At 33.7% G+C, this 17,278-nt stretch overlaps 1 protein-coding gene across 2 annotated transcripts; it reads right to left on the bottom strand.

The window, feature by feature from the left end:
• Positions 1 to 916: 916 nt before the first annotated feature.
• Positions 917 to 15,698, bottom strand: LOC132547633 (hydroxyacid-oxoacid transhydrogenase, mitochondrial-like). Of its 2 annotated transcripts, none has more exons than XM_060211415.1 (14): positions 15,643 to 15,698; positions 14,448 to 14,488; positions 13,821 to 13,873; positions 12,145 to 12,198; positions 11,415 to 11,569; positions 10,994 to 11,190; positions 10,113 to 10,190; positions 9,609 to 9,714; positions 8,962 to 9,114; positions 8,544 to 8,642; positions 3,681 to 3,759; positions 3,331 to 3,427; positions 2,857 to 3,014; positions 917 to 1,540 (listed from the first exon to the last, which is right to left on the bottom strand). In XM_060211415.1, exons 1-14 carry the CDS (start codon positions 15,696 to 15,698, stop codon positions 1,457 to 1,459), a joined length of 1,410 nt encoding a protein of 469 aa, XP_060067398.1. In that variant the 3' UTR covers positions 917 to 1,456. The 2 variants fall into 2 exon arrangements, with proteins under 2 accessions (XP_060067398.1, XP_060067400.1); XM_060211417.1 differs by lacking the exon at positions 8,544 to 8,642 and adding an exon at positions 5,814 to 5,912.
• Between the last annotated feature and the right edge of the window lie 1,580 nt (positions 15,699 to 17,278).

Below are 17,278 nucleotides of genomic sequence, written 5' to 3'. Positions count from 1 at the left end.
TCAAGCAATTTAAAATTTTAATAAATTTTTTTGAAAAGAAATAACATTTCAATGACGCACATGCTAACTCGCTTGTGACCAACAGAGTGACATCAGATCAGTTTTGTTTCCATGATTTCGCTACTGATTTGTTTAAAAAATATTCTTTTTTCCATTTGAAAATTTCATAAAAAAATTGAATATCAAAACAGTAGTTTTACCTGATATGATTCTCAACACACTTGAAGTGATTATTGTAAACCAAATTGCTCAAAACGTAATTTAACAACACACTAATTTAAAAATGATATTTTATAATAAACAATTCACAAGCTGCCATCTATAAAAACGAACCATTTTTTAAAAAAAATCTTTTAGGCTTTTCACATCAGTACAACTAACAATTAACAATTCTCAGAGACCCACCAAAATCATACTGAAATATAGATGATCAAAAACTGACAACGTCTATTACAAAAATAATTCTGCAGCATAAATCGACAACATTTTCATACCATTGCATATTAACATTAATGAGCTTTTTAACAAATATTTCACATTGAAAGCTTTCTACTAAATCTACTTCCATATTTCCATATAGTCTTTCTAGATATCTAAAACTTGATAGCACCAGTAAACTACTTGTCCTGTTTCTAGAACACCTTTGATATCTTTCATATCTCAAAAAAGGAAGCATCAACTCAGCATTAATCTGACCTATTATTATTCATTAAGTGTAGCTACCCTTCAGGTATGAAGTAAAGTATCATCAGTGTATTATCTAGAAAATGAAAGAGTGAGGAAAGTCTCCGAATGACTCAAATGACTCGATGCGAGTCTTTAAATCTTCTATAATATTGAGACCTAAACCCTTAATTTTGACTAGCATCTTTACAATTTTACAAAGATACAAAGCAACCTATAATTACATGTACTAGATAAAACTTAATCAATAAATTTGAAATTTCCTTTATATATAGTTATTGAAATAAATGTCATTAGGTTTAGATTTTTAAAAAATTATACAAATTACAGGGTTTTTTTTCAAGAAAAACAATAGACTAGAGGATTTTTTAAGCTTAAACTAAACTATTACAACTAAACCTGTTACACTAGCAACACTCACTATTTTTGCAATACCCTGTGGTAGTTTTGTATGTGGAGTAAAACTTATGATATTCATAATTTGATTTCAGCATTATAATTGAGCAAGAAAGAAAAAGTAAGATAAAAAATTCACTTGTATATAGTTGTTAGTATACAGTAAAGACAAGTTCACATCTTCATATCCTACCAGTACAGTGGGAATTTTTTTGCAGTTTTTCTTGTTCTTTTTTTATACTAAATTTCAACAAATCTGTAATTTTGTTGATATCAATAAACAGTTCTGTTTTGTACTTTTCATACTAAAATTTACTCTAAATGATGTGACACTAAATTCTTTTAAAAAATAGAGGAGTATCGCGTAAACAGAAGTTTAGTAAACTCGCATACAATTTTCAAATATCTGCGTGAGATCTTCTTCAGTCTGTTGCCTTGGAGCCAACTTAATCACTCGATGCTGCAAAACAAATCAAAATTTAAAATAACTTTTATGATTTTAATAGAGGGTCAAGGTCAATAATTTGAACAAAATTGAAAGTTCTTCATCCCTGTTGGTAACTCAGTCTCTTGTAATGTTTAAGTTACCGGTACTTTGGTTTTGTTTCATTTCACCCAGATCTTAACAGTAAATCAGGTTGGTGGCTCTTCATTCCAAAATATCATTAGAATAGTCCTCATGCATTTTAGTTGAATAGAAGTTCAGAAGAAATTTACTACATTGTATATTTGAATTTGCATAAAAAGTGAATCAAGGTCCTTTATTTTAACAAACCTGACAGCACTTGATCCTGACATGTTGCTAACAAATTAAAATTACTCTCCTGAGACTTCAAACAGGAAATTTTTTTTGATACCAGAAAGCTGGAGGATTGATGCCACACTGTTACATAAGTTTTCAGATATTACATATGAATTGGCATAATTGTATAATTTTTTTTTCTTATTTTGGCTATAGCTGAATCCTGATGTTTTAAAAATGTTTGTGTTACACATCAAGAGATCCCAGAGGAATCTTGGCGCCCACCATTTTTTATCTTCATTTGTTTTTTGAACAATGGATCTTTTTATCCTTTCTTTTCTCTTCTCTTTGTAGAAATAGCAATAATAATTTATAACTGCCAAATCTAAGTCATTTTGATTTTCCCATTAGCCCCAAAATCAAACAGGCACAACTAGGGATCAAGGGGAACTTACACATGAAATTTGAGAAAGATCAATGCATTAGTTCTCAAGAAATAGTGATAACAAATTTTCAAAGTGAAAATCCAAGATGGTCGCCTGTAGGCCATTTTCATTTTCTGATCAGACCCAAAATCACACGGCACAACATGGGACCAAGTGGAACCTACATATGAAATTTGAGAAAAGATCCAACCTGTACCTCTCAAGAAATAACGATAACAAAAATTGTTTCTGCATGGATGGACACACGGACGGACGGCAGACCACAGCAGTATTTGAATAGCTGTCCATCTGTTGATGCTGGGCTAATAAATTCAATTTAATAAATTTAAAAAAATTAAGCTAATAACAAACTATTGTACATAGTTATCTCCCCTTCCAAACTAGCACTCCAACTGGAACACCTCGCCCAGATTAAAACACCTTCCATCAAAGATGAATGCATGGAAATCCAGGTGGTCAGATATATAGAATTATTGTACACAGTTATTTCCCCTCCCACAGTAGTACCCCTTGCCATACATAACAGCATTACCATAACACGGAATATACGTCTGGAATGTCTTAGTTCCAGATGTAGGATTAACTTACCTGGGGTAATGTGCCCTTGACGAGTGCTGGAATGTCATCTTTGGTATAACCCAGATCTATCAGACCATCTGGGACACCAATATCTTGCATTATTTCACGAAGTCGGTCCCCAAGAACCTGACCAGCATCCTCCTTCTTCTTATTGGTTATATCAACACCTAAAAATCATAAAACATTCTTTTTACATAATTACAGCCAGCAGGGTTAAATCCATAGATCATCAGCATTAATTTAAATAAGGTCTTTCATTTTTTCAAATTTTATATATTTGGTTTTATATGAACTTTCAGGACTATATCATTGTTCTGTCAACATGAACAAGCTTATCAGAAAATGATTCTTTAGATTCAGCTCAAGTATGGTATGTGGAATGAATATCTTCTCATTAATTTAATAATTCAATAGATCAACCTCACATAAAAAAAAAAAAAAAAAAAAAAAATCTTAATGATTGTTGAACTTTTGGTCACAAACCTAGAAAATTTGCTGCCTGCAGATGGCGCTCTGGACATGCAGAAGCCATGAACTCGAAGACAGCTGGTGCCGATATAACTACTGACAGACCATGGGGCTATGAGGAGAAAGGACATCATAAAAATTTTAGATACTAGAAGCCATTATAGTTATGCCTACACAGATACAAACTGAATACACAAAATGTAAAAAAAACTATCCCATAATTCCATTCTCATTTATTACAGTTTCAGAAGTAGATACCGACAATTTCTGTATCATTGTTTTGTAAAAAGTCTACCTCACTGACTTGACTTGGAATTTATGTGTCTGGGCTTATCATCAGATTGATATTGTAAATTTGTACTCACTACAAGGGCTATGTCCTGGTCGTATCCTTCAGACACAAAGTCCTTGACCAGTCCAGAGATAGGGTAAGACATTCCATGGCTGTAAAATGGACACAAGTTATTGAAACTGTATAGGCATTTACTATCTATTATACAATAATGACTTATCACATGACACGTTAAAAAAATTTGAAGGAATTTCAGAGAAACTTAATAGTTCACAATCATGTAGCTATCCATGTCTACAAGGCTATTTTTAGGTAGCAAGTTATCTCCCTTTTGATTATCTGAAGTAATTCAATCATACCTGTCTAACAAGGCAATTAATGGGATACAAGTGGCCTTTATAGGAGGATGGTCTGTATGAAGAAGTTTAATTACTAATTATTGTATTTTGATGAGTCCCAAACTAAATGGCCTTACTGACTGGTGTTTGATATTCAAGACGACCTTTATAGACAGGCATTTTTTCATAAGAAGGATGACCTTTGTTGACAGGTATTTAAAAAAAATTACAATGGTGACTTTTATAGACAGGTATATATTGTAGAGTGGTGACCTTTATAGACAGGTATATGTTATACAAGGCTGACCTTTATAGACAGGTATCTTTTTTAAAACACAAGGGTGACCTTTATAGACAGTTTTTTTTTTAAATAAAAGGGTGATCTTCATAGACAGGTATTTGTTGTATAGTGGTGACCTTTATAGGCAGGTATTAGTTGTCTAGTGGTGACCTTTATAGACAGGTATTTGTTGTATAGTGGGACCTTTATAGACAGGTATTAGTTGTCTAGTGGTGACCTTTATAGACAGGTATTTGTTGTATAGTGGTGACCTTTATAGACAGGTATATTTTTATATAAGGGTGACCTTTATAACCAGGACATGTGAATGTATATCACTAAAAAGATTGTCTTAAACATGATAGTAACATTAGAATAGTATGATTAGAACAAGTTCGACACACATGCATAAACGGATAGATACAGTCAATGACAGGCAAATTAGTTATATGATCCCTAATAATAATAATATAATATAATTTACATCACAAAAAATAAATTTGATGTTTATTATTTCAAGGTATATGTCTATAGACTAAACAAAGATAAATGATAAATAAATAAATTAAGAAATAAATGATTATAAATGATTTATCAGCTGTACATGTATACAATTGTTATATTTCATTATTATAACAAAATCATTAATACTGCAAAAACATTAGCTCAACATTAATTCATACAATGTGAAATACAATGTTTGATTCTAAGTGGGGTTCCAGAGAGGTAATCGGAGCCTCAACAAACTAGTATTATATCATCCTATTTGAATCCTGACATAAGATTGAGAAACCCTTACTGTCCCAGATTTGGACTTCGGGATACCCCTGTGACAGTGTGTAAGGAATTCAGATTTTACAGGCTTCCGACTTATATGATATATTTGAAATGAGTATAATATTCTCATGCAAGGTCAATTTTAAAATGAAAAATTTGTTTCATAAATCTCATTAAAAATCAAGACAAATTCATCATCCATTTCAACATATGAACAAGTACTAAGTTTTCTGTATTCCTGGTGACATCAGAATCTACACACAGTATTCCTGGTGACATCAGAATCTACACACAGTATTCCTGGTGACATCAGAATCTACACACAGTATTCCTGGTGACATCAGAATCTACACACAGTATTCCTGGTGACATCAGAATCTACACACAGTATTCCTGGTGACATCAGAATCTACACACAGTATTCCTGGTGACACCACATTGTAATCTACACATGCATGATGACATTTGATTACCATTACCAGACATCAATATAACTTACAGACTGATAAAATGTGATAAAAATGCTTCCCTAATGACAACAGTGTATAAAAAAGTACACCAAAAAATTATCATATATTTAAAACAGAACTATAAGGTTTTAGCTATAACCATCAAAAGGTTTTTAGATAATTCCAAATCTTTGAAATCTAAAATAATTTTTCCCCACTATCCTCAGTATAGGCTAAGAAGTCAAAATATTTCAAAGTTTTCATCATAATTAATAGTGACCTTCAAACAAACAAACAAAAAAAAAGAAGAAAAAAAAAAAATCCAAACTTGTATTTGAAAATCATCAATACACTATTCCTACCAGAGGTGACACCCAGAGTTGCCAAAGGCTACACCAGCGTATGTGCTCGCTAAATGCATGGCACTACGGGCCTCCGCATCATCAGCGTTGTTCGTAGATCTATATAAACACACACAGCAAAAAAAAACATGCAATATTATAAGCTCTAAAAATAGAAATAGGGAATCCCTTGAAGTGTTTCAGGCTCATGAACCACGTCGAAAATGCACATGGCAAAGGCAACACAAGAAGATCTGAAATTACAAAAAGGGAATCACTCTGAGGGTTTCAGGCTGTTGAAGGTCCATGTCGCAATTAAGAACAGCAAAATAGATAACAAAAGAAGAAACCCTAAAATTTGATAAGGAAAGCCCTGCAGGTGTTAGACGTCCTTCAACCTTCATGTTATAAAGATGCACCGCATACACACAATAAGCTTTAAAACCAGAAGCAGAAACCTCCTATATATCAAAGGTCCATGAACTGCAGCTACATGTATGTTTATAGTTAAATCAACTCAGCAAAACGCAATTCTTCTTATAACCATTTGAAAAACTAATAAGGGACACTCCCTACACACTTACAGGTTTTTCTCTATCAAGAAGACAGCTTGGTATGGAAATGAACTGACTGTCCACATCGCAAAAGGTGACAAAATTGTTAATCTTTACTTCTATGTTGTAAAATGTGACTACATTGGACACAGTAATGAGTGGTTAGTCTGTTGTCAGTATAATGTGACAGGGTGGGTGATGGTCAGGACTGGTTAGTCTGTTGTCAGTATAATGTGACAGGGTGGGTGATGGTAAGGACTGGTTAGTCTGTTGTCAGTATAATGTGACAGGGTGGGTGACATTAAGGACTGGTGAGTCTGTTGTCAGTATAATGTGACTGGGTGGGCGACAGTAAGGACTGGTTAGTCTGTTTTCAGTATAATGTGACAGTGTGGGTGACAGTAAGGACTGGTTAGTCTGCTGTCTTTATTATGTGATGGAACGGTAGATGGTAAAATCTATTAAGTATGGTGCTTAATGTGACAGGGTGCAGGATGTCATGTTATCTTGTCCAGGTTTTGACATTCAGTGTGATGGCACTATATAAAAGTCAGTTTGCCAGCAAATTGATGACTGTGGACATACCAAAATATTTTTGTTGATCCACTCGATAACTCTACAGAGCTTACAAAGTAGTCAATGGCATAACCAACAGCAGTGAGAGATGAAGACAGAATTTCTGATTTCAAGAAACTTTTTCTCATAACTAAAAAATTTCTAAAGAAATTAATGTTCCTCCTCTTTTTATTGCAGCTATTAAAACTGACCTCTGACCCCTTGAACAAGGACTGCCTAATATGATAAGCTTACAACCTGATGCTATGATACTATAGAGTTAATAGGAACCAAATCTCAAGATATGACATTGATTTGAAAGGGACTAGAACACAGTGGACAAATTGACCTTAATTTTTTCTCATCCTTCAGACCCGAAAAGCAAACACAAAGCAAGCACTTTAAGAAAGCACTGTATAATTAGGAATAAAGCTATTCAAAGGGATCTCAAATCATTGTGCAACAATCTTTGTGCATCCAACAAGTACCTATTTTTTTCTAATAAAATGATAAAATGAAAGAACAAACAATTCATATCATTAAATAGATCGGAAGAGAGGGGGAGGAGGGGAGGATTGTATTTGGCATCAGTGATCTTTCTCCAAAAAGTCCACAAAATATCATACTTCTGTAAGTTTGTGTCTGAGGCGTTTTAGGGGTGTCCCCGTCATTTTGATTACATTCCCTGTTTTCCATAACAAGTATTAGTCACAGTTTCTCTTTGCCAATATATCATGGGACATTCAATCTCACATTTGTTTGAGGTCCTAAGTTTATCGCCCACAGGGCAGCCACAGTCATTTTGAGACAAAGTCTTCTCTTAGCTGGTGACTACCTTACTGAACCATATAAGGTAGGCCTGCTATTACCATTTAAGGTAAAGTGTCTTGCCCAAATCATATCCAGTAGGCTAGTTCATTTCCTGACTTCTTTAGAAACACAAACCATCTAAGTAGGAACCACACACCTAGTATCTACACCTGAGGTTATAACTCCATGATTTATTGACTGAACTGATTGCTGACTTCAAAAATCTGTCGTAGCGATATGATGCCATGACTATTTTTATGGAGACTTTCGATTTTCAGTGAAAATTTGGGAAAGTTGATCAAAATCAATAATCAAAATTGATACATTGTTGAAGTTTTTTAACCGCATCTGTTCAGAGTCTAAAATTTCTAAAGAAGATAGATATCTGATATGAAACAGAAAGTGTGACCAGTACCTCCTTCTCTGATTTGATACATTGATTATTATGTTCAGTGTTTTTTCCTGAGATGATGATTTTACAGGGTGTTATAACTGTTAGACGAGAAATCAGTTGTTCACAGCCAGAGTAGTGTTAACAACAGGCTACGAAAATTAAAAAAAACAAACAAAAACAGCAATATCATTAAAAAAAACTGCAAAAATCGTCAACCTAAAAACAAGAAATTTGTTTTTATTTGAATAAATTCAACAAAAACTTAAAGAAATTAAAAAAATTATCCATGTGATTAATTTATTGAGATTAATCTGGCTAAGAACAACCTGATTCTCGTAACATTAGTAGCTACAGGTTTGCTAAACTAAGCTAAGATTAGTCCAAAAGTGCCCATTTGTGTAGAAGACACAAACCTATTAATTTCTTTTACAGACATACCACAAATGTACTCCAGCGTTTCCGAAGCCGATGCCAGCGTAGGATGAGGCTAGCCCCATTGTTGATCTAGCCTCTACATCCCCTTTGTCGTATACAGCTCTTATTTGTCAAAATTAATTTGTATATTAAAAATGAAAATAAATGTAATAACATCAACATGATAATCAAAAACAATTTTTTTTTATACATTTTCCAAAATATTTATGATCATATGGAATAGATCTTTTAAATTTAGATGATTGTAATCAGAATATCATTAATTATTGTTTAAATATTTAATTTCATAATATTCTTCTGAGTTAGAATTTAGAAGAAGAAATATTTGTTATGTTATCATACAATTTTACTTTGGTAGACATATTGCTATGGAAACAGACTTGTTACCATGGTGACACACTGCCCTTTAGGCAGTACCCACCTTTTGAGATATTTGTTGGTCATTCTAAGGGCCTGAGCTGACCAGATATCACTGATAGGATTACAGCCCTGGTATGCTGGACGGAGAATCGGGTTTTCTGGACAAGGACCTCGCTCCTGATAAGGAACGGCAGTGTAGGACTCAATAGCATGACTGTAAAAAATCATTTTTACATAAAAATGTTTTAAAATCTGAAAAAATATGATTCAGATAAAATGAGACTTCTCTACAAAGTATGACAATTATTTTGTACATAATGTATTAATGTGAAAATAAGTATTGGACATATTCGCTAATAAGCCCACTAACTCCGCGCACAGTTCCTTAAAAAATGTCTTTCAAGACTTTTTCATTGTACTGTTATAAACCTCCTATGTTTAGCCAGAGGTAATGTGTTATCATACAGGGTTTATTGAAAAATAAGTATGATATGCATTATTTTTCTAACTAAGTATATTAAGTAATCCTGGGTTTAAAAGAACTTCTTTTCTTCGAATGATTATTGTATAAGTTAAAATCAAGTTAAAACGATCCAAAGGTGAGAAATGTTGTACTTGAATGCATATAAGGTGTAGCAGTGTAAAGTTTTATGTTAAGTGAGAAATAAAAATCAAAATAGAAAATAATGAGACCTAAAACGACCTTACCAAAGTACGTCTATTCCACTATATGCTGTTACTCGTTCTGGCATGGAAAGGAGATGTAGGGGGTCCACAATCCCCAGGGTGGGGCGCAAGGCACGGTTAGATATACCTATAACAGTAATATTAAATCTTTTATCAAAACATGCAAGTAAAAGGCGAATAGAACAAATACAAAAATGTAAAATTTTTAAAAAGTTAAATAAACGGATACAAAAATACGAAAGTCAAATAAACGGATACAAAAATACGAAAGTCAAATACACGGATACAAAAATACGAAAGTTAAATAAACGGATACGAAAATACGAAAGTTAAATCAACGGATACAAAAATACGAAAGTTAAATAAACGGATACGAAAATACGAAAGTTAAATAAACGGATACGAAAATACGAAAGTTAAATCAACGGATACAAAAATGTATAAAAATGCAAAAATGTAACCTTGGCTGTTAATAGCACATTAAGTAATGATAAAGTAAGTTAACTCTGCATCAATGTAACCTACCTGTCTTAGCCTTCATAGGAAGATAATCAAACACTGACGTCCCGGTTGTCTCACTTCCTGTTCCTGCTGTTGTGGCCACTATAATAAAAAGAATAAAAGAAAATACAAGTTAAAACACACACGTTCTTGAAGACCTACCTATATAGGTTAATTTGCTTCTTCACTTTAAAAAATATAGAAAAGATATGATGTTAAAAATAACTGTCATTCAGACAGTTTTATACCAACAAGTTGTTGTTCTCACACTTTTTTCACTATACACAATGACCAGACCTACTACCTAGAAGCATATGTATATAACCAGTAAGTCACATGACTGTCACAAGACACTACATTAACACTTGGTCCCTATATCCTCTCAACACACCACATTATCAAAGTTTTTCCTCGTCATGACAGCCGATCTAGGATAACATCCAAGGATGAATTTAATACTAGATCCCTACATCTTCTCAACGCACCACATTAGCAAAATTTTTCCTAGCCATGAAAGTCAGTCTCGGATAACATGCGGAGAAAAAGAAAATATAAATTGCAAGTGGGCTTATGGCAACTAAGTCATTAAACCAGCTAGGCCGGCACTTGGGATGGAATTTGCTAAAAATCACTTACAACTATCTCAGCTATGATTCTATTCAAACAACACTTTATTGTTTAACTGATGCAGAACAATAAGACTACTGTTGTTTTGTTGAACTTGCATTTTCTAGCTTAGTACTTTCAGTGCAATTATAGTATCATGAATGCCATTCACAGTTATAGGATGTCATACATGTAGATTGTAATATAGCTGCTCTTCATAACACTGGATTCTATTTGTAGCAATATCACAGCCATTCATAGCACTATGATTAAATTTCATCATATGATTATTAATCTACCTGCAATAAGAGGTTTGAGCGGGTGTGTAACAGGAAGTCCCTTCCCTATGGGAGCATTGACATAGTCCAGCAGCTCTGAGTCTGGTTTAGAAGAGTAGAGGTTAGCTGCCTTACATGTGTCCATAACCGATCCACCACCGATTGCCAGGAACAAATCAAAATCGTGTTGCTTGGAGAAATCTATAGCTGCCTTAAAACTGATGAGAAAAAAAAATCATGGTATTTTTCATTGATAGATATAAATATATATTCAAGAATTTATAATTTTATACAAGAGTTTACACTTACAAAGGCATGACTGTGACCATGATTAAAGATAACCAACAGAGGTCACAGTGACTGTCCTGTATTAATTAATTAAAAATTTCAGAATAAAGCCTTTAAGTATCCCACAGAAAACAATCATCATTATATTCCATACCTTTCATCAGTGGGTTCCACTCTGCAACCATCATAGAGTTTGTATGGGACATTTTGGCGTTCCAGTGACTCCAGCGCCACCTGGACTGGGCTCAGTGGACTCAGGTACTTGTCTGTCATCACACATACTAATTTGGCACCCATATTTTTACAGTCCTGGGGGTCAAAAGGTCAACATTTTAACAATTGTCAAAGTTTACCTTTATAAATAAACCCATACAATGTTGATAATATAATCCATTAAAGTAGGTGTAACAATTTTACAATTGTGATGTCACCAGTACTGTCGTTGAGGAAACACACAAAAACATTTTTCAAAACATTTCCAAGTCTGTAGAGTGCAAAGACAACAGTAAAATATGAACATGACAACATTATAATAATTTAAATTCTAATTCAATAAAACTATGGCAAAAATATAGATAAAAGAAAAATTTACATGGAGACTACTGAAAAAGTACAAGGAGAATAAGACCAGGTGTTCTGGAAGAGTAAGCATCTTCGGCTTCATCAAAGACACCCACCATTTAAATCTGTGTCAATCTAAGTAAGTAATGCCACATTCTCGAATAAGAACAAGGTATACAACAACAGAACCAACAAACACACTAACAAACATTAAATATGTCAAGCTTCTTAAAATAAACTTAAAGGTTTAAATTGTTTTAAATCAGACAGAGGAAATTGTAATAAAACTCAAATTTCCATTCTGACAGGTACATTATACTGACCATGCCAACCTCCTTTGTGACTCCTGGACCATACCGGATGTTAGAGCATGCCATCTGAAACAGAATTTATAGATATTTCGGTATCTAGTAATTACACCACAGGTGTTAGAGCATGCCATCTAAGACAGAATATTTTCCAGATGTTACATTATGCCATCAAAAACAGAATTTGTAGTGTATATGTTCAAGGACATAATGCCCAAAAGGTGGGACAAAGTGGTGGGGTTGACGCCAAAAGAGTTCTACTTTTTAACCTTATCTATTTTCAACCTGTCAGAAACTCGAGAATTTTATCAACAAACAGTTATTTGACACACACATTTAACACAACATTTCTCAAGTTGTATCCAGTAAACTGGTGAATGGATTGTCTGATATTTGTGTAATAAAAAAAACAATTCTTATCAATATGAAAAAATAATGAAGCTTGGGCTGCTCTAAACTCATGTCTGAGCAAATTTTCAACTTCATGCACCAATCTCAAAGAAATGATAGTTTTAGTTCCTAATATAGTGACAACTTATATTTCTGAAAAGAAAAGTGGTATAAAATTCCTCAACCAAACAAAACAATTCCTAAAGTCTCCAACCTGAAAGACCTCCCATCTTAAATATAAAAGTGTGTTATGACAAACTTTTGTGTCAAAAATTAACAAAAAAAAAAGACTCACTAAGTTAGTGACTGATTGTTTGGTGTAAAAAAGACTTAGACAAAAGAAAATAAAGGGCTGTAACTCTGGTTATCAAAAAAAATGTTTCAATTTAACAAGAGGCCCAAGGGCCTTAACGGTCACCTGACTTCTAGGAATGCTGTTGTTTTTCTTGTTTAATTTATAAAGTACCAGAGACACCATCTTGCTAACTAAGATGATTTGAACTATATTGTACTATAATGAGCATTGTAGTAACTGACATCCCATGTTAATGATTCTAACCACCTTTGATTTATAAGAAATTATGCTCAAAAATACAATTTTCAAAAAAGGATGTAGTAAACTTTACCCCCTAACCTGGAGGAAATGTGCGACCCTGGGGTTGACATTCACAATTGTGGTAAAGTACTATCCATGAAAAAGATCATACCAAATATTGTTGTTCAAACTGATATTTTTGAAATATCAATTAATTTGACCCCTGTTGACCTCATCCATCAGCCGTTAGGATCAGCCAAGGTCAATTTAGTGCATACCATCAATCTGTCATCCTGTTTGTTCTAGCCAAGCCTGAATTGATTTTTGAAACTTAAGCCAATTTCGCCTCTCTTCGCCCTGCCCCTCAGTCCCTTGAAGGGTGGGTACCATACAATTTTGCAATTTTGGTTAATCTTTTGGCCTTTGAAAATTTCAGCAAAATGTCGTTGAAACTGGTTCAGAGGTTTTCCAGAAGAAGTCAAAATGTCAACTGGTTATAATGCAAAATGCTGTATAAAAGATCGGAATAGGTTACCATGAGACTTTGTCTAAGGCGAAATAAAAATAAGATGCAAATTACAAGGACAGGTATAGGGCAACTTGGATCATCAGCCATTTACTACAGTCAGGCTCTTCCATTTAATGAGTTTACATTGCCAATAAATACCAACCAATCACTGCCATGCTTCCAAACACTGTTATGCAAATTCTGAGTAAAATATATCAAATGATGTAAATTTTTGGCAGCAAATGTCTTTATACTTACCTCAAAGGCATATTCATTTTGAGTTTGGGGATCAGCTGTGGTTCCAAACTTGTCTAAAATAAAAATCAATTAAAACCAACAATTTACAACAGGTTATTGTTTTAGACATAGAAGGAAATTTGCCTCATTTTATGTGACGATCTGTTCAGAGTATCAAACTTACAAAATTTGTAACATATTACACAGAAACAGCAATTTGAGATTGTAATACTGAAGACATCTCATAGCATGTCATATGTTTTTTTTAGCATTTTCATGAAATTACAACATTAAAAAAAATCTTTTTTCATCAATATAACTTCAATAAAAAAATAGTAACGTAATTTCAGGATTTTGTTTCTCTATATACTAAGTTCATGTCCCTTATTTAGTATAGTTTTGCTTAGCCTTACAATGTATTGCGTAGATATTTATTTTCTATATGCCTTCCCTAAAACCACAGGTATAGTTTTGATTAGCCTTACAATGTATTGTACAAAATACTTATTTTCTATCTGCCTTTCCATAAAATTACAGGTAACGTTTTGCTTAGCCTTACAATGTATTGTATAGATACTTATTTTATATCAGCCTTCCCTAAAACCACAGGTATAGTTTTGCTTAGCCTTACAATGTATAGATACTTACTGTTAAGAGTCACAATAGAAGATTCTGGAGCTAAATGTTGCCTGTTAAAATGGTAAAAACGTTTTTTTTTAAATGTAATGTAATTATGATTAATATATACACAATTATATCCCATTTTTTACATAACTTATATGATCCATATTCTGAGGCTGAAAAATCACTTAACACTGATATAAGTCCAGGGAGTCACGCCTCTAACTTACTGTAAGGGATGAGCTTAATGCAGAACAATGAACAACATCAGCTGTCACTTGTTGCAAACTTTGAATTTGAATTTTGAATGTTTTTTTTTTACTAGATAAATATGATACTAGGATAAGTTTTCATGAATATGTAAATTAACTATCACTAACATATTCATGAACATGGAACATGAACATGTAGTTGCACAGTGGTTCCCTGTCCATACCTATGATGATATCGTCTCTCATGTTCCTTGGTTTATTTATTACAATAGTGATCACAAAATATGGAAACATTTCATTTGGTGAAGTTAGAAACAATTTCTCAAGTCACTGCACAAAGTATGACTACTGCTGATTACAGTTTGAATATCAACTTGTAATTACATTGTGAGCTCAGCCTCTGTGAAGTGTTTGCACACTTTTTTTTAATCAACTTTTCAAAGTATACGAAGACTGTAAATTTATTTCAATCAGATGAACAGTTTGCATTCTTAAATACATAAGTTGAGAAGCCATTCACCAAATAAAACGAAAATATCAGAAAATGGTTAATCTTTTTTATCCTGTTCTGGTAGTAACACAAAATGTTCGTTAAACAATGTAATCATGCTTCTCAGAAACCTTACAATCCATGTACATTAAATACAAACAGAGATAAGCCGAGGCCATCTGCAAACAAACAAGACCTGTTCATATGACCTGGTCACCTATTTCAGTACGACCCGAGCTCCTTGTGTAACACATGTACATGAAAGTGGAGCTTATACAACGCAAGACATTTAACAGTTCATTTAAATGTTAACAAACAGTTCTGAGTCTGTAGAAAACCATTCTGTAAGTTGAAAACATTTCAGATTTGACAATCAGTACCATCAGAAAAAAAGTTGTTCCTTAGCACATAAACATGCAATTTAATGTACCTCCGTATTTTGTATAGAGATGGTACAAGAACATTTTCTTATGCATGTCAACAGTTGTCTTGTCAACAGACTTCTACTTTTAAATCTTACCATGATTTTGCAACATGTCGCATCAGATTTAGCGCCTTATTCCTCGCTGCAGCCATGCTGTTCAGTGTTCTAGTTTCTAACAGCTGATAAGCTTTAGGTGGAAAGGTGATTCCACCGGATGTAGCAGTATACGTGGGTACGACGAATTACCGAAAAGACAGCCATTTACCGAAAAGACAACAGAATTACCGAAAAGACAGTTATTATCAATATTACACTAATTTTACGGGTGATGAATGGAACTAAAACCATTCCAATCTCAATTCAAGTCATGATTTATTCAATCTTTGCAGTCTTTTAATGACTTAGGGATATTAGGTGTTTTCCCTAATTTCCCGTGACTGCAATGGCTGACGTAAGTGAAAAGGCACTGGAAAGACAGTCGGTAGGCCTTTCGATATTATACTTTTTGGGTGTTGTCTGGGACTAAAGCATCTAAAATCCTGACTCCAGCCATAATATAAAGAATATTTCCATTCCTAATGATTTCTTAGAGTCTGTTTTCGTTTCAGAATTCCCCGTAACCACAATAGCGGAGTCAGGTGATTGACAGCTCAGAACTCCGCCCACGTTATGGCGATATCTGATGTTCAGAAATAATAATAGTAATAATATTTATTCCAGGGACGTATAATACAGATGTACAGACCTTTTTTATTTAGCGCATATAATGTATATAATTTGAAGAAAACACAAATTCTGAAATTTACTAAAATTATTGCAAATTTTGGAAACAATGAGATGCAGATATATTTCTACAATAAAATTTCAGTGTTATTGCATCAACACTCCTGATGGAGAAATGGAAATGACACATTGAGTATTCATAATATTGATCAAATTGCAGCAATTTTATTAGATGGGAGATTACACTGAAAATGGCCAAATCATACTCATTTTTGGCACATGTCTGTACCATTTTAAGCATTGTGTTGTTTTCAAAAATAAAAAAAAAAATCTAGATAAATAAATCATAGATCAACCACTGCTGCAAAATGAGTTCTTGAAATAATTTATATTTACCTTTTAAGTGAACTTTCCACATCGAAATTTTGACCATGGAAACAGCAGTCTTTGCAGAAGAAATTCAGAGACCATTCTGACCACGATTTCAGCTGTATTTCCGACATTGGTACACATTCTTGATGTATCCACCGCAGACATTTACTGCACTGAATTGTGTCAGAGACACATTCTTTTTTGCATTTCTTGCACGGATAACAGTTTGCCATACTGAAGGACACTGACAACCCATTTTTTTTTTTTTTTGAGCTTAACGTCCTTGTTCCGGTTATAACCGAGCCTAGGACACTAAGGGGGAGGGGGCTGGTAGGGCCGAGGCATTAGGGTGTGCAATTTCGCTTTTCAGTAATCACCAAACAGGTCTAATATGGGGAGGACAGATCTGACTAAATCTATACCCTAACGTCTAAAAAAAAAAAAAAAAAACGTGGGAAATTTTGGACTGTCACAGAAACGCCTAGTCCTACTCTAGTCTCACTTTATATTTCCCTATTATAAACCTATGCTCTGTGGCGGCTAGCAGTTAGCCTTCTTTAACGTGCACGGCGTGACTCACTGTACACCGGGCCCCCGTTTAACGTCCCTTCCGAAGGACAAGAAGTTTTAGAAGATA

Source organism: Ylistrum balloti, unplaced genomic scaffold (assembly GCF_031769215.1).
Source record: "Ylistrum balloti isolate Yb309-2 unplaced genomic scaffold, AGI_CSIRO_Ybal_v1 Utg369966, whole genome shotgun sequence".
Lineage (NCBI taxonomy): Eukaryota > Metazoa > Mollusca > Bivalvia > Pectinida > Pectinidae > Ylistrum > Ylistrum balloti.
The sequence above is the reverse complement of the archived record's forward strand: the minus strand, read 5'-3'. Positions and strand labels throughout refer to the sequence as shown.